Below are 24,229 nucleotides of genomic sequence, written 5' to 3' on the forward strand. Positions count from 1 at the left end.
ATCAGGAGGGTCTGGCCACCTTCTTGTTTATACTAGTCCCGAGAGCTGCCCTGTAGTTAGCTATAGTTTGTAATAGTTGAAGCTACAGATGAATAACTGTCACCTTGAGCCACGGAAACTTTTGCTGCCTGACACTAGGAGGGGATTAAAAAGAAAATCTCTTGAGTTTGGGCCACTCTGGTTAGATGGACTCAAAAGCAAAATGGGGTGGTGGGCAGGTGCAGACTGTAGAGTCTAGCATCCCTCCTAACTTGATAATCTCTGGCTAAACTAATTTTTCTGAGCCTCAGCTGCCCTCACCTGTGTAATGAACATAATAGCTCTCTCAAGAGTTGTAGGGATAAATGTTCATCTACTTGTTTGATGCTAGAGCCACACACAATTTACGCCTAAGCACCTGGTCTTTTTTCTGATTTTATAGATTTTTAAGACTTGAGTAATCAAATCTGTGAGGCAGCCTCATTCTGCAGAATGGGGGAGTTGAGGCCAGAAAGTGATGGGTAATTTGGTCTCTCCCCTGATTGGCTGGCTAGAGCTTCCTAACAGGTGGCTGAGCACCGAGGGCCTGGCTCGTGCCTGCTGCTCCTACTGTATTTGTGCTAGGGTTGTCTTTAAAGATGGCCTCCCCCCAGCTGAGGGGCAAAAATGACACCCCAAGGTTTTTGTCTGCGTGAAGACCTGGAAGAGTGAGCTGTGGCAGGGACAGTGAGCCTGCATGGCTTGGTTTTCAGCAATGTTTGCAGCCCTGACACAAATCTTCCCAATGTTTTATTCACTGTTGCTGCCATCAGGTCACCCACCCACTTCCTGCAGAAAAGCTTGGTGACAGACGGACAAATAACGGCCACCTGCCATTTACTTCCCTGGCATAGTCCAGTTTCACCATCTTTTATTAGATACAAAGTCATAAATTCTCTGATGCCCATGTGAGTCCTTTTAAATACACTCAGGTATATTCAGTAGAGGGCACCTAATGGATGACATGGAGCAAAGTGCTGGGATGGTGACACCTAGGTGGGGCAGAGAAGTGGGGCCAGGGAAGGCCCCCTGGGGGCTGGAGGTACAGGCACCACTTCAGAAACAAAACCAAAAAATGCTCTCCACCCCTCCACCTCATGTGCTTGGGGTAGGGGAAGCTACCCTCACGGCTCAGGCCTGTTGCAGCCTGGCTGTGCAGGGAAGGCAGGCCTGGGGGCCAGTTGTGGGGGTCCCCGCTAGTAGTGCCCACTAGAGCCAAGCCTACTGGTACCAGTTGTGAGGCAAGCCTAGGTCACCTCAAGCCTCTGCACTTGGATGCAAGACCCTGCCAGGGCAGAGCTGAAGCCTGGGGGCCCAAGGCCAAGCCCCTCCCCCACTGGAACCTTGCCAGCAACAGCAAATGTTTGGGCTCATGGTGGGAAGCCTGCCTGATTGTCAGGGCAGTCTTGGGACTGGCTGGGGTCCCGGGGGTGTTGGGGAAGGAATAGGAGCTGGTTGCCTTAGTCGGCCCTGGTATTCCGGTCCTCACCCAATTCTAAACCTTATCCTCAGGCAAAGGCTGCAGATAGAATACACTTGTCTAGGAATAAATACGTACACACGATACACAGCAGTATATACAGAAATGCAGGCCTGGAACAAGGCTGGGTGAGAAAGCATGATCACCAGGGTTAAAGAGAAGTGCCAGGCCCCTGGGAGGAGGGAATTCTCCTTGGGGATGGATGGGCTGGACAGGTGACATGAATTTGAGTTAACTCCTCTGGGCAGGTAGGCCCTGCCCCCACTCACGGTCTCTGCTGTCTTCACCCCAAGTCCACTAGGAATTGGGTCTTTGGCACCAGTAGTCACACTGGGAAGGTCTTCAGCCTAGCGTCTTAGACAACTAGGGCCTGGGCAGCTTCCCACCCGTGGCCCAAAGGACCAGGGGAACAAGGCAGCACCCAAAGGCAAAGGATGGAGCCAAACTTTGGAGAAGCAGGCCTTGGGAGGGAGGTGGCTTTTTGTTTGCTTTTGAAGCACTTCTTGAGGGGCTGGCTCAGACCACTCACAGGACCAGGAAATCCTGGGCGGTCTTGGTCCTTAGGGGGTTTCTTGGCCAGTGAAAAGCCACAGTTCTGAGTAGCATACCTCCTACCCCCAGGGGTCAGATATACACACCATCTCCTTTGTTCTCTGCTAGGGCCAGAGGGCGACAGCCCAAAGCCTGATGAAGTACTCAACTAAATGTGCCAAGCCTCCCAGATGCCAGGTCCAGGCCATAGGACAGGGACACCCAAGTGCTGGAGCCCACGGGACCTCTACACATGTCTGGGACCCCTGGAGCAGCCCTGCCTTGATTTGTTCAGACATTCCTCTTGCATCTTATTAGGTGGGAGATATGAGGGGGGAGGAGGATTCTCCTTTGAGTGAGTGAAGGATAAGGTGCTTCAGTGGCTAGACCCTCCATCCTTGTTCCCTATCCTCATCCATGCTCTGGTTGCCAAAGTGAACAAATGGCACATCCCTGCAAACAAGCTCCCCATACAGCAGCAGGGCTCATCCCCCTGAGAGTCAAAAGATTAGCTTTGAGCTGGGGTACACGGGGCCTGCAATTTGCCAGTTCTCAGCATGCATGGTCTGTGAGCCCGTGGAGATGGGGGGAAGGCAGCTGTGTAGTGGAATACACTGTAACCCATCATTCCCTTCGGCAAGAGCCTGGGCCTGTGTGGTATGTACTCCTACACATCCTTCACACACTTGGCTGGGAGATAGAAGGTGGGGACTTGCTGGCCAAACTTCCTACCAGCCACCGGGGAGGGGGGCTCTTCACTCTTCTGCTCTCAGTGCTGGTGGTGCTCAGGGCTGTTACACAAATGAATGAATCACCGGGTGAATGAACCTGCTCCTACAATCAGCACTTTTAGCACAGCCTTTCTCTCCCACTGTAGCTCACTGCCCGTGCACCCTGACCTCTTTTTCCAGAACTGATGCCAGGCATTCCAGTGGGTACCCACCCAGGGAGAAATTGCCCAGTCTTGTATTCAGGGATGGAAGCTTCCTGGGGCAGAAAAAAATCCCTCAGTAAGGCAGGCTCAGGCCAAGTGGAGCATCCCTTTGTGCTTTGTCCAGGAGATGGGGAGGGCAGCACCTCTGGTCCTAGGGTCTCGAGCAGGAGGTATAGAGGGTGCAGTTGGCAAGGCAAGAGAGATGCACCCAGGGCACCCCCATATCCCTTCCAGGCCCCTGGAGGACAGAGAAAAGTTGTGCTTCTTTCTGCAACTCCTGGGGACAGGGACAGGGAGGTGGGAGCCAGCTGCTCTGGAGTGGGGGATGCCACACAGCCAAGGCTTCATGCAGGACTGGGTAGGGAGTTGCCAACATGACAGCCTTGGTATCTGGGGTCTTCAAGGGCAAGGCCAGAATAAGCCACGGGAGGAAAAGTCATCAGGAGCTGGGACAGAGCTGGGTGTAGAGCCAGGGGAGCTGGATGCCGAGCCTTTGGGCTCGGTGTGAAGGTGTGAAGGACCCCTTACAGGGTAACCTGGGGTTGGGTCTTGATGTCCCAAGCCAGGCTATAGCAGAAAGTTAGGTCCCTAGAAAGGGCTGAGAAACTAGAGAAGCCCAGCTCCAACTAGGACCAGTAACCTAATGGTTAGGGCAGAGCTGGCCCTGTGGAGGAGAAAAGGAAACCCTAAGATGGATTGAGGTTAATGTCTGAAAGAACTTTCCAAGTGAATGTTGGCAGGACCTAAGGCCTCTATTACCACTATGGGAGTTCTGAGAGGAAGTAGGAAGACCTGAGTCTTGGAGCCTTAATGCCAGAACCTGTTCTTGCCGGAACTGTGCAAGAGTCCATGAAAAACCCTCACTTGTATTCTGTGGCTTCTAAGCCAAGTGGCTCTGGCTCAGGCCTCAGCACTGCCCCTAAGCAGAAGCACTCCAGCATTGCCCATGGCCCATGGGGCCATTGAAGACAGGAGAGGGAGGCAAGTCTGAGGAGGGTGCTCTTCCTTGTCCTTGGCCTCAGGGGTCTGGTTCCCTACCAAGGCCACCCCTTCAAGCAAGCTAGCCAGACAAGGAAGCAAAACAAACCACCCTTCACCTGGTCTCCTTCAGGCCCTAGCACAGAAGGCAGCCCAATGACTCCCTCCCACCCACAGCACTGGGGACCCAGAGGCCATGAGATTGCTGCCCAAGCACCTGGATTAGAGAGACATTTCCTAAGGACAGGAATTGCTTCTCACTGCTGATAAGGTTTCCCAGAGCTGGGACCTTGCCCCTTCAGAGGCTTGGGGTTGGTGGAAGTATAGAAACATGCACCTTTTAGCTCGGAATTTAGCTCTGATGTGTCGTGAGGGTATGTGGTGGCTGGGAGGAGGGGTCTCATCATTTCTACAGCAATAAAAACTAAGTTCTCTCTACTTGGCAATTTACCCCCTTTGGAAGTGGTGGTGTCAATATCCTGATATCAATGTCCTGGGGAAAAGTTCTAGATGAGTGTTTTGCCATTCCAAGCCCATTCCTGATACCTCGCTGCACCCCTGCCCCTCACTTTTGGCTGACCACATTCCCAGACCCATAGGCCTATCTGTGTTATCCCCGGGGAATGTGGACCCACCGCCTAGGCAGGATATCTGAAGGGGATGCCCCCAGAGGGCTGGGACAGGGCAGGAGGAGGAAAAGAGCCCTCCTTGCCAAGTCTGAGCTGCTGTGGGGACACCCCTGTGGCTGGGCCCTAGCAGAGGCCCCTGACCCGGAGGCCAGTCAGGAAGGGGAGGCCTGCCCCCATAGCCTGAGCATTGGAGGAGCCACTCAGGGATTACTGCCGGTCCTTAGGGCGATGACACCAGGTGCTGGTGGTGACTCAGCTCCTTGCTGGCTGTGCCCAGAAGGATGCTCCAGTTGGGGGTGAGTAGGGGTCGGAGGGCAGCTTCTGTCCAAGCCCCTGCCCTGAAGAGGCAGTGCCCAGGGTCAGGCCTGTTGCTCTGTGGTCCCAGGAGGCAGACAGGAAACTGTCAACCCCTCCCTGGAAACCAGGGATAACACTATGCCTCCAAAGGTCTAGTCCAAAGGTCTAGTCCAAATCGGGGTCCCTCTGGAGGTCCACAGAGAGTGGCCTGGTGTGGGGCTGGCGGGGGCCCTGCCGCCCCCCGCCCGGGTTAGCAGCCGCCGTCCACCTTGATATGCAGGATCTTAGAGAAGCCGGGCCTCCGTCGTAGGGCCTGCAGACAGAACCCTGGGTTAGTTCCCCTCAGGGTCAGGCATGTGGGGCCCTCCCATTACACACCCAGGTCACCAACCCTAGCCTAGGGATGTCATCCAGGGTCTTGGGGGGCCCAAGAGCCAACTCCTCACCTGGAGTTTTGTCACCATGTCCTCAAACAGCTTCTGGGCCTCGGGACTGCTGGGTTCTTTGAAATAATCACCAATCCCAATCTGGACCACAATGGACTTGAGGTTCCGGCAAATGCCTAGGAAAAGGTGGGTAATGTGGGGATGGCTCATGTTTGGCCTGGACAATGGGACTGCTGCTTCTCCAATCACTACTTAATGAAACCAGAACTGTCTGAGAAGATGGTCATGTGTCAGGCACTGGATGCCACATAGAGAGCAGACCAGTGGCACTCAGAAGATCAACCAGACAGGGACTGGGGGGTGGAGGGCAAGGTCATACAGCAGAGGCTGCAGTGGACTCTGGGAGGAGGAATGGGCAACAGCCAATTGTGCAGGAGCTCTAGGAACTTCCCTAGCAGAAGGGACAGTTGTGCCATGGCCTGGGCATCTGGGAATGAATTCAAGGACAGAGTGGCTGAGGTGAGGCTAATAGAGCATGGAAGAGGGGAGGCAGGAAGCAAACAGGTTGGGAGCAGAGGGCTTAAGGGACTAGATGTTGCCATGAAATTGATGGAGGAGGAGGAAGAAAGTCAGGAGGCTGAGAAGGTTCTGGAGCTCATGATTTTAGAGGCTGAGCAATTAGTTCTAGTGATCAGTCGAGGGCTAGGCCATGAAGGTGAAGGGGAAAGAGGAAGTGGATCCTGGAAATAATGAGAAAGTCAAGGAACCTTTAGTGCTCAGGGCCTAGGTGTGACCAGGGCCTCAGGAAGGGGAGGCCTTCCCCAGGAGCCTGAGCATTGGAGGAGCCACTCAGAGGTTACTGTCAGTCCTTAGGGCAATGACACTAGGTCTTGATGGTGACTCAGCTCCTTGCTGGCTGTGCCCAGAAGGATGCTCCAGTTGGGGGTGGAACAGGGATGAGAAGGCAGCTTCTGTCCAAGCCCCTGCCCTGAAGGACTATGGGCAGCCTCAGCTGGGCACCCATGTCCTCAGTGAAGGTGGAGGAATGGTCAAAAGTGGAGGAGGTGGCTAGAGGAAGCTGGGCTCAGAGGACGCATGCTGGAGTCTACGGTAGAAAAGAGGAGTCTTCACCCTGAGAATGGTCCAAGTGGGGCTCACATACGTTGTCTCATTTAATCCTCTCATTCATTCCAGAAGGTCAGCTTAAAAAATGGAGATAGAGAACCCAGAGAAGTATAGTAATTGGCCAGTCACACAGCTAATGAGCAGGAGGGCCAAAATTGAGACCTAGGTCAGTCCAGCTCTAGAACCTATGTTCATACCCTGACTGTCTTGCCTTTACCCTTCGCTAGAGGCTCATGTGGGGCAGACAGCATTGTACAGCTCATGTCTCCATGTGGATAGAGCGCAGTGCAATAAATGTCGACTGAACTGAACCGTTGGGACCAGATGCTGGCAGGCCTTGGCCGCCACACTGGCTTCAGAAGACACTGGTGGCAAGGCCAGGACTGGCATCCCGGTCAGTCTGTCCCCAGTGCTGGCGCTTGCTGCCTAGGAGCGACAAGGAGTTGGATATGCTACTTGCTAACAAGGCATGGTAAGAAGGGACAGTGGTACCTGTCCCCTACATTTCCATTACTCACTGTTGAAATGCAGCAGGGCCTTGGGGGTGACAGGGGTGGCTGTGAGCACCAACATCTCCAGGCCCTTCAGGCCTTCCCGGCAGACTTCAGCTGCCACCTCTTGGGTGATCTCTGACACGTGGTCCAGCTCCAGGACCTGTAGCCGCATGCAGTTTCTTGCTAGGAAGAGGAGGAAGAGGGGAGGTCCTGCTGACAAAGTCCCCAGGTCGCCTCTGGCCCAGTGCCCTCGTGCTCCTGCTTGCTACCACCTAGGCTGTAGCCCCAAGCCCTTCTGGGATTTCGGTGTCACACCCATGCCTGCTTCCCACCACCCTCCACCCCAGCCACAAGGAAAGACTTACCAAGTGATGCCAGGCCCTGTACCCCACAGCCAGCGCCCCCAACCCCCAGGGCCCGAAGGTGTGGCCAACAGCGACCAATCATCTGCAGGCAGCGGTTACTGAAGCGCGTGGGCTGCTGGCTGGAGATGGGGCAGAGAGAGGGCTGTTAAGGAAGCTTCTGGCTGCACAGCACCCCAAGCCTGCTCTTCTTTCATGCCCCCCAACCCCACTTAGGCTGGGGCCCCACCAACCACTCAGCTGTTCAAGTTAGAAACCTGGGATCATCCCTGACTCTTCTTCCTCCACCTCCTGCCGAGACCTACAGATCCTGACTCCTGAATAACTCTTCAATGCACAGTTCAGACCACCATGCATATTCCTCTGGATTCATCTAGTCTCTCAGCCAATTCATCCGGCACCTGCTGACAGCAAGCCATTTGTTCCTATATCCTCTCACTCAGTCACTCAACAAAAGCGCCTCAAGCATCTACCATAGCCAAGAACAACCGAGCTAGGCCCTGGGGATACAGTGGTGACAGTACAGACTTGGTCCCTGCCCCCAAGGAGGGGTGTGGGCACAGAACATAACCAGTCTGGTGTGATCCTGTGTTCATGATCAGAAACACTGCAAAGGCTTCCCAAGGTCTTCCTAGGTAAAATGCAAAAATCTAACCCCCTCAGGCAAGACCTTGCCCCCACCTTCCTCTCCACACTCACTGCTCTGCCCCGCCAGCCACAAGGCCACTCATGCCAAATCGGCCGTTTCCCTGAACACTTCATTCCCCAACATTCACCTAGGCAGTAGATTCCCTGGCGTCTGCCACACACTTGATAGCAGGGATATAGAAATGGACATTCACAGCCCCGACCCTGAGAACTGTAAGCATAGTGGACACCCAAACAGAGAGAGATGATTGCAAAACAAACTACAGCAGGAGTGGAGAGGAGGCGCAACAGGAATGGGGGGGTGGGGAGCAGCAGTCGTGTGCAGAGAAGGCTTGGAGGACAAAGTACAGGGACAAATGAGCCTGGTGTGAGGAACTCCAAGTAGAGTGGTGGATGATATGGATTCTCCCAACAACCAGCTGTTGTGTACTCTACATTGACCTCCCAGAACAGCCCTTCATGTGCCAAACAAACGCAGCTATTTCTAGCCAGTGTTGACTGAATACTTTCTATGGGCTCTGCAGGCTTTATATACACATCAATTTGAGCCAGCTACAGTCCTACTAAGGCTGTAAGGTCTCTAAGATCACCCTTTGCAGTTGAGAAACTAAGGCATGACTGGATTGCCCTAAATCACACTGCCAGTAAGCCAGGACATCACTCCATGTCTGATTTTGAAGCCCTGCTCCTAACACATAAATACAGACTGATGAATGTGAATCTGTCTCCCCAACCAGTTTTTGGAATGGCCTGTAATCCGTCCTCAGCCCCAGCGCCAGCCCAACCCCGTCCCCTCCGGACCCCAGCTGGGGCTCACCAAGGGTGAAGTGGCGCCACCTGGAGGGAGACAATCTCTCTGCAGCCTGCGCCCAGGGCCCAAATGACCTCATGGCCCACGGGGTCGGTGGCACTCCTGTTGAAAACACAGAGCTGGGACCTCCCATCCCAGTGGCCTTTGCTCCCTCCCCCTTGGACCAGAGAACTCTTGGGTCCCTTTGCCTGAGCACTGGGGGAAGAATATGCAGATCCCAGGGATCCCTTTGGCCTGGGCCAAGTCTTGAGTCTGGTGGTATGGACCTACCTGTAGGTGACAGCCTGCAGGGCACGGCAGTAGCAGCTGGCCAACCAGAGCGAGCGGTCAGTGAGGATGTTGGGACAGTGGGAGATGCGCAGGATCAGCAGATTCCCCCCAGCAGCCTTCAACAGGGACTCCAGCCCTGCTTCCAGGCAGCCCCTGGGGATGGCCAAGAGGTCAGGGCACTGCTTGTGGTCACTTCCTCCAGAGGAACTATCCCCTGGATAATCCTGGGTCCACAGCCCAGTAACACCCAACCACCCGCCCAGCACGGCCTCACCGGGTGCTCCGCGCATACTCTTCTTTGCTCTCCTTCTTGCCCCGCTGCCGAGGCTTCAGGTTCTGCAGTGTCAGCGAGTGAGCCTGCGTGCACCACTGAGCCAGCATTGCCAGGAACTGAAGGGATAGAAGGGTTACCAGGGGATGGAGGGGTCCAAGCTTGGCTGGCTGGAGGGAGACCAGCCCCAGATCAGGAGGCCCCAGGAGAGCACTGTGGGGGAGGGAGGCTAAAGCTGAGGGTTGCAAGGGCCAGACCTTGAGGGCCCAGGTTTTCTGCTGGGAGAATGGCAGATTCCTAGCAGGGGTGGCAGACAGGGACAGGTACCTTGGAACAGACACGGGCATTCTCAAGCAGCACCCGTGTCCACACTGCGGGGTGGCGAGCCACAAAACGCCAGTCTCGGCAGACCTCAGCAGCATGCAGCAGCGTGCGTGTATCCAGGTAGGTGAAGATGCAGAACAGGGCGGCTCGCATCTTGAGGATCTCGGGGCTGATGACCTCGTTGGAACGTGAGGGGCTGCCCCTCTCGGCTCGCCGACCCCGCCCACTGCCTCCCTCTGGGCGAGCTGCACAGTACCAGAGGGTCAAAGGTCAGTATAGAGGGTCAAAGGCCAATGTGGAGGTGTGGGTGGGGTGGTAGGGTGGGGTAGAACTACATACAGAAGGGAGGGGCATGAGAGATCCATGCTGGGGGGCCACTGACGTGGGAAGGACAAGGGGCCTCTGCTTCCCCCTCCACTGCATACCCCACCTCTAATTATACAAATTAGAAAAAGATGGCCCTTCCTTAAATAAACTGTCTCTTTAAGATCACGTATCATCACATTGTCCAAAATCATCCCCCAGATGCAGCCACTGAGTCAAGTCTAAGAAAGGGTACAGATGGGGGGTGTGAAGGTACAGATGGATAGAAACCCGTCCTCTATGAACAGAAGGTCAGGGCAAGCCTGCCCAGAACAGTCACTTGAGAGCAGCCATGCACCTGACCTGAGCCCTCTAACCTCCCGACCCTGACCCTGACCACCCACATATGCACATGACCTTCTGCGTACATAAAAGGGGGCTCTCCCTGCTGTTCCGGGGACTTCAGTAACACTCAGCTACACTACTATGAATGTCAACGAGCCTACCATGTGAATGGACCCCCTAAGATGTGGCATCTTTGTGCAATACCCGACATGAGCACCCCTGTGCTGCAGCACTGCTCTGTCACATGAGTTCCTTGCCCAGGGCACTTGTAGGAGAGTTTGTCATTATGGGAATTCTTGGACATGGGGAAAATAGGTATAGGAGCCCAAGAGATTCAGTGCCTCAGCCCCGTGTCCCCTGAGAGGACCCAGCACCAAAGAAAGTCTGGCCGCTCTGGCCTACCCTTCCAGGACTCACCTGAGAGCCGGCAGCTGCTCAGTGGCCCAGCCATAGCAGGCCCAGAGCGAGGGGCATCTGAGGGGCCCTCAGCCTCTGACTCCGTGGTTCGGGAGCCCACGTCTGAGACATCACCCTCTTCCCCCTCCGTGCTGTGTCGGCGGGGTCTGCGCTGCCAGTTCTGGATGGCCTGGCGCCGCAGGCCTGAGCTGCGAGGGGCCTGGGTGCGCTCTGAGCCACTGTTGGCAGCCTGGGCCCGTGTGCCCAAGCCCCCAGGGCCACTGTCCTCGGGGACCCCCTCTTCTGGCCGGGGTAGCTCCAGGCTGTCACTGTCATAGCAGCCTGAACTCTGGGATGCAGCAGGGACACGGCTGGAGGCCCTGGGGTGGGGTGGACCAGACGGTGAGGAGCGAGGGGCATCAGGTCTGCCCAAACTCCCCGTGCCACCCCTACCACCAGCCAAGGGCAACCCACCCACCCTACTTTCCAAGAACCCCCTTCCAAGAGAGTGGAAAGGCAGACAGAGGTGACCCGAGGAGTATGGGGAAAGGAGAAGGAGCCAAAGCCCCAGATGGGCCAGCCATCCAGGGGGCCGGGGGATCTTTCCAGGGTGAGGGTGGGCTGCGTGGGACGGGCCAGGCCCGAGGCTTACCCTGTGCTGGGAGAGGAGCCATGCCTCGACACGGCGTATGTGCTAGGCATGGCCGGGCCTGCGTGGTGTTCTCGCTGTGGGCCCCCAGAGCGGGAGGGAAAGGTTGGGGGGGCAGAGGAGGCAAGAGGATGAGAAGGAGCAGGAGAAGCAGGGCATAAGATGGAGAGAAGAAAGGAGGGAGAGGAGAGAGAAGGAAAAAGGTTGGGAAAGATGGACAAATAGACAGACAGACAGCCCAGAAAGGCAGGCTCACCAGCCCCTCCCCACACCCATCCAGCACCCCAGACCCCAGCTTGTGGCTCCTGGGCTCTCATTTTGGCAGAGATGGGCCCCTGAGAACTAAGGCGGCTGGATCACAGCCTCGGGGGCTGGCACTTCTGCCCAATCAGAGAGGCAACCCCTGTGTCCGGACCCCTACTTCAGGCCTGGAGTCTGCTCCCGGGGAAGAGCCGAAGCAGGGAAGCATGGAGCATCTCCGGGGGAGGCCAAGCCATGTGTGACATGGGACTCTCGGGGCAGGCGGGCACTCACCATTCTGCCTGGACCCCGGGTACCAGGCCCGGCGCCACCTCCCCCGCCTCCACGGCCCAGGCTGGCGCTTGGGGTGCTGCCACAGCTGCTGCTGATGACCTGCAGCTGCCGCTCGGCACGGTCCGCCCGCTCCAGCAGCTCCTCGATGAACTGCTGCAGCCGCAGCTTGGCACTCGCCTCCCGCGCCGCCGTCTCCTTCAGGAACTGGTCGATCTGCACCACCTCCCTGGGCCCGGAGCAGTCTCTTACCCCAGGGCCTCAGCCTGGCTGCCCGCCCGCCCACCCTCTGGAGGAGACCCTGAGCAGTAGGGAGAGACACGGGCACAGCTGCCCGTGGTGCCTACTCACGCTTGCACAGGTGCATGCAGAACAGGTGCATGCAGAACAGGCCCGGGCACGAGGCCCTGCACCACGGCACACACAGAAATGCAAACATATACCCCAAGTCACACACACCCCACTGACCCAGCCCCAACGCACCTGCCGGACACCCTACTCCCCACGGAAATATCCTGTCCCACTCAGAGCCACCTCCTCCCTCTGGAAACACTCACGGGCATACAGCCACACGTGCACTCAGGCACACGTGCTCACGTCATGTTCACTTGCAGGCATATACGCAGTCTGAGGCAGGCACAGTCCCACTCACACATTCAAACACATGTACACATACATACATTTTCAGAAACATTCTCAGATGTAGAAGCCTCTGGGAAGTGCGTGGACACACAGCACACTTCAGAGTCACTTGAGCATTTACTCCCAAATGTATTTACAGATGTTCATGCATCCACTCAACATTTACTGAGCAGCTTTTAGGTGTCAGGCGCTGTTCTAGGTATGTAGGGATATGGCAGTGGACAAACCTGAGAAAAGCTCTTGCCCCCATGGAGCTTCTGTCACAATGGGAGTAGATAAATAATATCCGTATTTTCCACAATTCTACATTTAAAGATCAGAGAAATAAGGAGGAGCCAGCAAAGAAAACTAAAAAGGAACAGACAAAAAGATAGAAGGACATCCCAGGAGAGTGTCCTAGAAGCCAAGTGAAGGAAGTGTTTCAAGGATCAGCTGTGTCAAATGCTGCTGATAGGCTGAGGTGATGATGAATGGGCCTTGGCAACATGAAGGTTGTTGGTGATATGGAAGACCGTGGTGGAGGTGGACAGCTATCTGCTCAGAGTGGGTTCGAGAGAGAAAGTGGGAAAGGACCTTGGAGACAAAGAGTATAAACAATACTTTCAAGGAGTTGTTCTACAAGGAGAGAAAAGGGACGGTAGCCTAATAGGGCAGAGGGGTTATGGCAGATGGGAGAAACGACCCCATGCTTAGATGCTTTCAGGAATGATACAGTTGACAAGGGAAATCTGATGATGGCAAAGGAAGAGAGCAGAACCGTGTCATGTCTTTGAGTAGGCAAAAGGGAAAAGGATCTGGTGTCACAAGGCAGGGGCTGGCCTTGGCTAGAGTCATAGGAAAACAAGAGGATGGGACGCCTGGGTGGCTCAGCAGTTGAGCATCTGCCTTTGGCTCAGGGCTGACCCCAGCATCCAGGACTGAGTCCCACTTTGGACTCCTGGCATGGAGCCTGCTTCTCCCTCTGCCTGTGTCCCTGCCTCTCTCTCTCTCTCTGTCTCATGAATAAATAAATAAATACAATCTTGAAAGAAAGAAAAAGGAAAGAAAGAAAGAAAGAAAGAAAGAAAGAAAGAAAGAAAGAAAGAAAGAAAGGCAAGAGGAGCAGTTTTCACAGCCAGGCATGCAGTCACACTCGCATGTACTCACAGTCCTAACACACACGGTCCCGGCACTCTTGGCCTCCCACACACCACCATTACATGCTTGGGCCACCGACACCATAGGACAAAGCCAGGGCCACACACACGGCCACTCTCAGGCCCACTCACGGTGGTGGCAATGGCAGTGACACACTCGGTCACCCAATCAGGAACATTCATGGGCACACCCGCCCACAGGGCCCCGTGGGCCACTCACTGCTGCTTGCGGCTCAGCTCCTGTTCCTTGTGCACCAGGTCCTGCTTGAGCGAGGCCAGCAGCTCCACACTCACGTCCACCTGGCGCGAGAGCTCGGACGCCCGCTCCTCCAGCTCCTCCTTCTCGCGCCCCAGCCGCGCGCTCTCCTGCCGGGCCGTCTCCAGCTCGGCCGCCTTGCGCTCCAGCTCGGCCTGCAGCCGCCCCACCTGGCCGGCGATCTTCTGCTCCACCTCCTCGCTCAGCCGCTCCAGCCGCCGGTCCACCTCCAGCTTCTCCAGCGCGCGGATCTTGAGGCGCGCCAGGCCCTCCTCGTAGGCCACATCGGCGGGCGAGGGGGACGCAGGCGAGGCGGAGGCGGGCCCGGGGCCCGGCCCGGGGGGCGGCGTCGAGCAGGCGGAGGAGGCCACGGACTTGCGGGCAAACAGCTCCCCCAGCGGGATCTCGATCTCGCGCAGCGCGTAGCGCGCGGCGGCGGCGGGCACGAGGCCCGGCTCGGCCAGCTCTTCGCAGGGCAGGCTGGCGGGTACCAGGTCGCCGGCGAAGTGCGCGAGGGGCGCGTGGTGGTGATGGTGGTGCAGCAGGTGCGGCGCTGCGGGCGACGGCCCGGCCGCCTGCTCCTTGCCCTGGAAGGACGTGCTCTCGAAGACCTCCCGCCGGGCGCCGGGCACGGCCAGCAGGGCGGCGGGCTCGGGCGTCAGCGGGAAGCCCGAGGCGGCGGCGGCGGCGGCGGCGGCCGCGGTGCCATCGCAGATGCTGTTGGTCTTGGAGAGGATGTAGAGCGTCTCGTACGTGTGGCTGTACTCGAGGTGCGCGCGCAGCGACGACAGGCTCCGGAAGCGCTTGTGCTCCCCGCAGCGGGGGCAGCGGTACGGTAGGTCTAGCGAGGCCATGGCCCCGCCGCGCCCGCCACGCCCCGGCTCCACCGCGGCCGCCCCGCGGGTCAGCCGGGCGCGCTCATGGGGGGCCGCGGGCGAGCCCCCCTGCGGGGTCAGTAAGGCTCAGGGCGCCCACGGCCAGGCGCGAGGAGGCTAGAAGAGAGGGAGCAAGCCTTAGGAGCGTGGTCTACAACCCCCGTAAGAACACTGACTTCCCCAGGAAACACGCGCCGTTCGGGAGGGGCGAGGGCACACCAGTGCCTTGCCCTCCCGGAGGGGGCTGGCCAGCTCTGGTGCCTGCAGGAGGCCTGTCCGTGTACGAGAGTGAGAAAGAATGAGAATTCTTTAAGGGGGAAAAAGGGGGCATTCGTTATGCTTAGAGTTACAACCTGTATCCCATCCTAGACATAACCCAAGTGCCCATCACCAGTAAAATGAATAAACTGTGATCTATTCCCAGTGCAATTTTAGCCAGCAATAGGAAAAGGAAGCACTGATACACATAATGACATAGATGAATCCACTGGATATTCTATTGCATGAAAGAAGCCAGAGCAGAGTGCATACTGTAGGATTCCACACATACGGAGTTCAAGAACAGACTAAATTGATTATGACAGAAGTCAGAATAGAGGTTACCCCCAGGGAGACTATATACCGAGAAGGGGCAGGAGGAAACTTTATGTGATGCTCAAAATGTCTAGATCTTGATACGAGTAGTTATACATGTGAATATATACATAAACAAGCTGTATACTTAAGGTTAGTGTACTACATGTATTTCACTGTATGTATCTTATATCTGAAAAAAAAATTACTTAAAAGATGATGCTTATTTCCATGTTATGCCAACCATACCCATCAGACAGGCTGGACTCTTGGTACCATGTTGCAGTGACCAAATTGTCACCTCACCTGATGATACCTGTGTGTGTCACTGTTCCTGTCCTGCTTCTGTACTGCACCCTCCCATCGCTCCCACTCTAGGCACGTATGTGCTTTTTTAGAGTGCTTTGCTAGGTTGTTCTCCATTAAGTGCCCTGCCCTGCCCTCCTCTTTGCTCCAAGGGCCACCATATTTGTCCTCTCCAGGCCCCTTCTAGCACAAGCTACCACCCTTCCTGACATCCTACCCCTGGTCACCGTCAATTCCCACTGTCCCTCCTCCCTCATCTCTGGCGTCTGCTCACATCTCCTCTGCCTCATGGAATCTCTACCTCATTCATCACAGCCCTTCTCTTCCTAACTGCCTGTAACTAGGCTTCAATCACCCTCTGCTGTCACTGTGCTCCTCTGGGTCACAGACCACCTGCTTATCAATCGAGTCATCAACAAGGATCTTTACCCACTCGTTCCTTAGCTGATACTACTGACCACTCCATCTTCACAGGCTGCCGTGAAGCTGCCCGCTCTGGATCTCCAACCTCCTCTTCTCATTGCCTTCTGAATCTTCCTGCCTCCTGACCTTCACACCCTCTTAGCATCTGCCCTCTCCCTGGCAGTCTAGTTTGTTCCTACATGTTCACTCCCAGCTTGAAGCCATTGACTCTCAGCTCTGCGTCTCCATCATGACCTGCTCTCAAGTTCCCTTTACCTTCAGGCATTTCCACATGGATGTATGGTGAATGTTTATTCCCTTTACCAGCCCAGCACCCAGTCCTTCTCCTGGTAAAATCACTCTGCTGTGACCTTGGAGAACCATTCTTCCCCAGTTTCTCAGTTCACATGGTCTGAGTGGAGGTTGATGGTCCACCCCAGCTCCAGGGGTCAGAAAGTGATAGAAACCTGGCCAAACAGAGTCCTGGGATGGGCAGAGATCCCCCAAGCTGTCAGGAAGTCATTCCTCCAGGACTTATCTAGAACTACTGAGGAAAAGCACCCTCGTTGGTCTCAGGTTTCTAAACTGATAGGGAAGGCCAGAGCCACAAGGGCTACCTTTGTCTCTCTGGGGAGAAACTTCCTGCGAATGAGCCAACACAGAGAAGCAGAACTGAAATGGAGAAAGAGATTTCTCACACTGTTTGAGATCCTGGTCTGTTCAGTCGGGTAAGCCAATCAGCTCACTTGTTGCTTAAGCCATTTGGAGTCAGGTCTGTGGTAGACTAGAAAGAAGTCTTAGCCCACAAATTGGAATGAGAAATGGCATATTTTTAAAGGAACAGACCCTAAGGAGGAATTAGCTGAATTAAGAGGGGAAGTAAGATAGTACCAATTCCCCCCTCAGAAGCTGTCAACCCCTGCTACACAGCAGCAAAGCAGCTGACCAAACTCTCCCACTGTCTCTGGAGCTCAGATGATGTTCCTACCTGGAACATTAGGGAACTTGTGGAAAAATGTCACCATGTTGGGATATGGCCTTTCCCACAGCCTCAGTAAGGTCCAGCAAGAAAGAGACACACTCTGGCTGAGAGGGGCACATCTGAAAGCAGAGAGGAAGAAAATGCTGCTTTGCCTAGAGAGGCGTTTTCTGCCTGAGGCCAGTAATCCAATATGGCTGAGAGTCAGATAATTAAGAGCCAGTTCTCTGCTTCTAGCTAAAGTCAGCTCAAGCAAAGACAGGGAGGCTGGAAACACAGAGGCAAACCTGGGCACTGATAGGCTCTTGACTCCTCAGGCCCTCCAAGAACCCCTCCTGCTGTGCCCTCCCAGATCCACAGAGGCAACGATGGCTTTCATCAAAACAGGCTTCCACTGAGATGCAGCTTGAGTAGGAAAGGGCAAAGGAACTCTGCTTCCCACGCTAGACTAGGGGTTTGCATTGCCCCATGGCAGAGGCCTAGCTAGAAGCCGCAGAACCACGAGCTCCTGGGATGGGCAGAGCACCAAGGGCTATTGCTAAGAGACAACCCTGCTCCTCCCCCAACACTATCACCAGGGACTTGATTCAAGAATTACAACTTCCAATGAGGTCTCTAGTTTGGTTAATGGCTCTGGGGACAACTGAATGCAAATTGACTGGAAGCTTCCTAATGATTAAGCTGATTGTATTGCCAGAAAAACCCACAAACCTGGAAAACAAAGGCCAGGGATTACTCAGCTCCCAATGTTTCCCACCCCTTAAACTTGCATCAGTGGGAGGTGATGCCCCCCTCATGCTGCTTTTTTGGGGGGCACAGAGCAAGAAGGACAAGGGAGGCTCTTCGAGATGGCAGAACCAAAGCAGCCAAAACACGAGTCTGGGACCCTTACCCTCTCTAACTGGTCAAGCCTGTGGACCATGCTATGGGTCTGTGACTAGGGAGTGTTTTTCCTCGTCTCCCCTCTTCAGCTGCATGGGTTTTGTTTTTTTAGCTATCTGATCTTTCCTCCATCAGTCTGGCCATAAGTTGAAAGACAAGGGCCTAGCTCAGTAACTATCCCAAGGAGACAGCCCATCACCAAGATCTTTGAATTGGGGCTGGACATGCTAAGTGGGTGAGAGCTTGGAACATCTCCTTTCTGGAGATGGGACAAGTGTATTTTAAGTTTTGTGAGGGATAGTTGTGTTATGATAAACAGGAACATTTTAAAAATTGTACAAGTAGGGGGATCTGTGTAGCTGTTGTTCAGAGGTGGGATGCCATGGACATTTATTGTTTTTGCTGTTCAGCTCCAGTCCCCCTTTGTGACTAGACTTCCAGTTTTCCCTTGGAGAACCATTCCCCTCATTTTGGGTTGGGCTCGGAGGGAAGCACATATGACCTTAGCCTGTTCATCAGTCACAGTGATTATTCATCCTGGGCACATTTCCCACTCCAGGTCCATACAGCCCCTCCAGGACCTGTGCCCAGCTGGTAGGATGTGAGCCCTGAGCTCCTTGTCCCATTTCTATCTTCCTTGGGCAAGAAGAACAAAAAGACTCCTGATGACTTACTTCCCTTGAGCATCCAGATCCAGAGGTGCCTGAAATTGTAATCCAGGACTTGTCAATTGTGTGAGGCAGCAAATTCTTTTTGCAGCCTAAATCGTTTGACTCAGTTGCCAGTCCCTAGTAATGAACCTCTAGACTAACAATGACCCCCCAGTGTCAAAAAGCAAACCTTGGGGGACACCTGGGTGGCTCAGTTGGGTAAGTGCCTACCTTCAGCTCAGGCCGTGATCCCAGGGTCCTGGGATCAAGCCCTGTGTCAGGCTCCCTGCTCCTTGGAGAGCCTGATTCTCCCTTTCCCTCTGCCTGCAGCTCCCTCTGCTGTGCCCTGTGTCAAATAAATAATAAAATCGTAAAAAAAAAAAGCAAACCTTGGACTTCCCCTCACCCACTCCCCAGGATCCATCCCTATCTTCTTTAGCAGTGCCACTATCCTCCCAGTCACACCATACCACTGACCATCTTGACTGTGCTCTTTGCTCACCATCAAGACCTGTTGACTTTTTCCTTCAACAGTTCTCTTCTGCTGCTCTGTGCCTTCCTCACACTCAGACTGCTGGCTGGGGCTTCAGTTCAGGGCTCTATTCTGTTCCCTATCAGGTATCAGATTCCGCTGTCTACAGATGACTCCCACTCATGCTCTTTCAACAGCTCCCAGCATCTACCAACTGCAACCAACCAGACTCAGCTTCACCTCTGGCCTCACTGTCCTCTTGCCAATTTGAGAGTGAAAGTGGCCTGGCTGTCAACTGGGTGGCTCAGTGGTTCGGCGTCTGCCTTTGGCTCAGATCGTGATCCCAGGGTCCTAGGATCGATTCCCACATTGGGCTCCCCACAGGGAGCCTGCTTCTCCCTCTGCCTATGTCTCTGCCTCTCTCCGTATATCTCTCATATTCATCTCTCATGAATACATAAATAAAATCTTTGAGAGGAAGGAAGGAAGGAAGGAAGGAAGGAAGGAAGGAAGGAAGGAAGGAAAGTGGCCTGGCTGTTTTACTTGCATTGCTCTGATTACTCTAGCTGGATATTTTTTTCACACACTTAACAGTCATTTATATTTCTTCAGTGATTTGCCTATGCACTACTTTGCTCATTTTCATACTGAACATTCATATTTTCTTATTGATTTCCAAAGGCTTTTTCTAATATTGATCCCTTGTCATTTATATACTACAATTGTTTTTCTCCAGTGGGTTGACTGTTTACAATCTTTATTGATATAATAATGCTGATAGTTTGTTTCAGTAAAAATCTTTAGGATTTCTGATTTTGTTATCATGCTTCATTTAAGTCCAGCCCCACTAGAAGACTATATAAACAGTCATATATGTTTTGTTTTTGTAGTTTAGGATTACCTTTTTTAAAAGTCTAGAACAATTTTTTAAAATTAAGGGCCTTAAACAAATAACCATAGTACCATAAATTGACAGTGACTTGGTAGCATGCAAATACTTCAGGCTGTATGGTTTCCTTTTATGCAATGGAGTTTTATTTTATTTTTTAAAGATTTTATTTACTTATTCATAAGAGACACAGAGAAAGGCAGAGAGAGGGGCAGAGACAGGAGAAGCAGGCTCCATGCAAGGAGCCTGATATGGGACTTGATCCTGGGACTCCAAGATCATGCCCTGAGCAGAAGGCAGATGCTCAACTGCTGAGCCACCCAGGCGTCCCTATGCAATGGAGTTTTAAAATTCAACTAGAAATAGCATGCATGGTGAGACAAGGATTTTAAAAAACCATAACTTGTTATGGAGATTTTCACACATATTCAAAAACACAACATGATCCTAAACTCCTATTTACCCATCACCCAACTTCAACACTGATTAGCTTACAACAATTCTGTTTCAACTGTATACTTGCTCCCCTGCCTTGCACTTCCCCCACCCCTACCACTGGATAATTTTGAGCAAAACTATTATATTATTTTACCCAAAAAGTACTTTAGTATCTATAAGACAAGGATTTAAATTTCTTTTTAAGAAATACTTAGTCACTGTTCTAACATCACCATCATTAGGTATATTAAAACCAAAAAATAGCCTCAAGAGCTAAATCCAAAAGATAGTTCTCTGAAAAGACCAACAAAACAAAAAGCAATCTACTGGTAAATCTATTCAAAGGGAAGAAGAAAAGGAAAGGAAAGGAAAGGAAAGGAAAGGAAAGGAAAGGAAAGGAAAGGAAAGGAAAGGAAAGGAAAGGAAAGGAAAGGAAAGGAAAGGAAAGGAAGAAAAAAGAAAAGAAAAGAAAAGAAGAGAAAAGAAAGAAAAAAGAAAAAAGAAAAGAAAAGAAAGAAAGAAAGAAAGAAAGAAAATAACACTATGAATGAGAAAAGGGATATGACCACTCACAGATATATTTTTTTTAATTACTAAAATGCTACCAGGTACAACTCTTGGCCCAAATTTTTGAGAATCTGGATGAACTGAATATTTTTCTAGGAAAATATAAATTATCAAAATTGATTCAAGAAGAAATAGAAAACCTGACTAGATTAATAACTATAGATAAAATTGAAGAAATTGGCAAAGCAACCAAAGATGTTATAATTAGAATTCAGCTCACACACATACAACTGTTCTGGAACACGGTTTTCCATAATGTATGGTCAGCCTGGTATCAGGGCACCTGTATGTACCTGCCCATCCCAACTAAGTGCTGGTCCCTTTTGTGGGGGCACTTTCAGGGCATCAGAACTGGTCAGCCTTCTCCCTCCCCTCTCCACATACTTTTGAAGCATCCTTTTCCGGCACAGCACCCTGCTAGCCAGGCTCTGAGAAAGGGGAAAGTCTGAGGGCCTGATGTAGATGTGCAAAGCAGAAGGAAGGGACTTCTCGGGTCCAGGTGGCTCTTCACCTGAGGCCAGCCTGCCCCCTAGTTTCCCTCCACAGGCTGGAGCAGAGGAATGACTATGAATCATTCTTAGGAATATTTTTGCCTAAGATGTATACACTTACTCAGCATGAGCATAAGCTTTGCCCGAATGCAGGCAAGAAGGTGATGGAGGGAGGGGGAGGCAAAGAGGAAGCAAACGAAAAATAGAAGTGTTGCCTGTTCAAATTCTATCACAGTCCTGTATTATTAGTATCATGACAGAACAGTTGGAGATTTTCCTTTGCATTCTAGTCTCCCAAATCAGCAACATCTGCAGCCCTAAGACCTGCCTCCTTTTTGAGCCTGGCCCTGCCCCTCACCATCCCCAGGGCCCTGTTATGTCCCTTCTCCCTTCTGAAATGCCTATCTCAAGTCTACTTTCTTCCAAATCCAGCTGAAGGTTTTCATTGGGTAGAAGGATTCTCCAGGCTGAACCAGAGGTATTGTCTTTTTTTGTTGTTTTTAAGGCTTTTCAGATGTGTGTCTCATCTCTTCAAACAAGGCCGACCATCTCAAGATGTGTGTCTTCTCCAGCTCCTGTTTACTGTCACATTCTCATTGACTCTGCCAGAATTCCTGTAGTGGACATTTGTATTTTTATCTACTCGGCAATTCTTCTCCACCTTCTGGTAATACAACATCTCATTCTTTCTTTGGTGAGCTGCCCCTCTCCACTCCCTGTAGTTCTGACAGGGCTGCATGACCCAGGCCTGTGCAGTCATGGTGCTCCTATCTCTTTGGCCACAATGAATGACCCAGGAATGGGCACATTCCTCAAGCTGAACCAATAGAGTCCTTCACTGGGAATGTCAATGAAAGATTGAGGAGTTTCTTCATCCTCTGGGATCATATGCTAGAATGATGAAGCTGTTTTGGCCTTCTATAAACTCCACCTACCACATGGAGAAAGCCCATGCGTGATGGGAAAAAAATTATAACAACAGAGTAAAGCTGAGCCAAGAGCTAGAAAGAGTCCTCACCACATTTTTGAGAACCCAGGTGCAGTTATGTCCCAAACCCACTCATCCCCCTTCCTTCTAGTTATCTGAGTTGGTACATATCCCTTTTTGCAAAAAATAATTTGAGTGGGATTTCTGTCCCTTGTAATTAAAAGTCCTAATATTCTTGCAAATCTGTATTTTTAGCCTCGAATTCTGTCCTGAGCTTTATTAAAACATGAATTCATTCATTGTACATTTACTGAGTACCTGCTCTGTGCCATGAACTGTATCAGGGCGCTGTGCTAGGTATGCTGAGGACACTCAGACCAGCAAGATCCAGATCTTGTCTTCAAACAGCTTGTGGTCTCCTCCAACAGACTGAGGTATTAGATGATACAGTCATGAAATTAATGCTATGTAAGAACAGGATTCTACACTCAACTTAGCTTGAGGAATTGGGCAACTGGGGTACCCCCAGAGATGGTAGCATCTAAGATGGCTCTGGAAGAGTAAAGAAGAGTCAGGTGAGGAAGTATAATTATGAGGTTGTGGAGAGGGGAAGGAAGGCATTCTGAGCACCAAAAATGGGATCCATAAAGACAAAAAAGTATGCCTCCCCCTGGGAACCAAAATGTAAGCTCTGTCTCAATTACTGCTACTTCCCCAGCACTTCAAACACTGCACGGCATGGGGTAGTTGCTCGGGTGTTTGTGGGATGAAGAATGGCCCATCTAATCAGATGTACAACTGAGAGAATGGACTACCAAGGAACAGGGTCAGGAAAAAGGCTATTGGAAGTAGAAATTGTTAGCCAAGGTAACAGGAGCAGAAGAGGAAGGGAAGTCGAGAAGACTTGGTGACAGAATGATTGTGGCTGGTACTAAAGTGAGGAGTGGGGCAGCCCAGGTGGCTCAGCGGTTTAGCGCCACCTTCAGTCCAGGGCCTGATCCTGGAGACCCGGGATCGAGTCCCATGTCGGGCTCCCTGCATGGAGCCGGCTTCTCCCTCTGCCTGTGTCTCTGCCTCTCTCTCTCTCTCCGCCCCTCCCCCTGGTCTCATGAATAAATAAATAAAATCTTTAATAAAAAATAAAGGGAGGGGTGAAGGATCAAACTCAGGTTTGGGTTTTGAGCATCTAAGTAGATGGGGCTGTGGTTCAGTTCAGAGGGAAAGTGAAGCAAGGCGGGTTTGGGGGAGACATCAGTTTAGTTGTAAGTTCCATGAGTTTGAGGTTCCAATGGGCCTTGGAAGTAGAGATAGATCATCGGTACATAGTTAACAACGTGGAGCAAAAAATAGTTTTGGCAACATAAGCGTAAATGTAAATGAGTCGGACCAGGCAGAGGGTGCAGAGAGAAGAGAGCTGGGGAAAGGTGGATCCTCAGAGAGGTAGAGGAGGGAAAGGAACCAATAAGTTCCTAAGAACCAGCAGAAGCCATGAAAATTCGGTGGGAAACCTTTCAGAAGAGAGGGCGTCAAGGAGGGAAGGAGTGGGCAGTAGGGTAAATGATAATGTAAACAGCAGAAGTTGATGACACAAGTAAGAGCAGAGGTGCAAAGGGCCCACAGCAGACTTCAGGGAGCACTGCTTTGATGAGCCTGGTTGATGGGGTTGAGGGGAGAGTGAGGTAGAGACAGTGAGTGGACACAGGAAGCTCAATTGTGAAGGGGAAGAAGCTGCATGGGAGATTCCAGAAGGGGTTTTTGTTTTTGTTTTTGTTTTAGTAGAAGGGGTTTTTAAGATGAGAGACACCTGAACATATTCAAATACTTCTTAGAGATAACCTAATTCTAATCTATACCATCCCTTCCGTGAGCCCGAGGTACACATAGCCCAATGCCTTAGACCTAACATTTATAGCGATTCTTTTTTTTTTTTAAGTGCTCCTTACAAGAAGCCTATAGAGAGA

At 52.4% G+C, this 24,229-nt stretch overlaps 1 protein-coding gene across 1 annotated transcript; it reads right to left on the bottom strand.

The window, feature by feature from the left end:
- Positions 1-872: 872 nt before the first annotated feature.
- Positions 873-14,670, bottom strand: FBXO41 (F-box protein 41). Its single transcript, XM_041754259.1, has 12 exons — positions 13,781-14,670; positions 11,786-12,011; positions 11,255-11,328; positions 10,624-10,982; positions 9,562-9,803; positions 9,238-9,353; positions 8,964-9,116; positions 8,700-8,795; positions 7,238-7,356; positions 6,897-7,055; positions 5,314-5,429; positions 873-5,180 (listed from the first exon to the last, which is right to left on the bottom strand). Exons 1-12 carry the CDS (start codon positions 14,668-14,670, stop codon positions 5,118-5,120), a joined length of 2,613 nt encoding a protein of 870 aa, XP_041610193.1. The 3' UTR covers positions 873-5,117.
- Positions 14,671-24,229: the final 9,559 nt, after the last annotated feature.

This window comes from Vulpes lagopus, chromosome 5, assembly GCF_018345385.1.
Source record: "Vulpes lagopus strain Blue_001 chromosome 5, ASM1834538v1, whole genome shotgun sequence".
Taxonomy (NCBI): domain Eukaryota; kingdom Metazoa; phylum Chordata; class Mammalia; order Carnivora; family Canidae; genus Vulpes; species Vulpes lagopus.

Excerpts from the sequence above, each read along its gene's own strand:
- FBXO41 (XM_041754259.1), bottom strand. The coding sequence starts at position 14,670 with ATGGCCTCGCTAGACCTACCGTACCGCTGCCCCCGCTGCGGGGAGCAC. Across the intron at positions 11,329-11,785 it reads CCCGGGGTCCAGGCAGAATG|CGAGAACACCACGCAGGCCC; the intron begins GTGAGTGCCCGC and ends GGGGGCCCACAG. Across the intron at positions 10,983-11,254 it reads GGCTCCTCTCCCAGCACAGG|GGCCTCCAGCCGTGTCCCTG; the intron begins GTAAGCCTCGGG and ends ACCCCACCCCAG.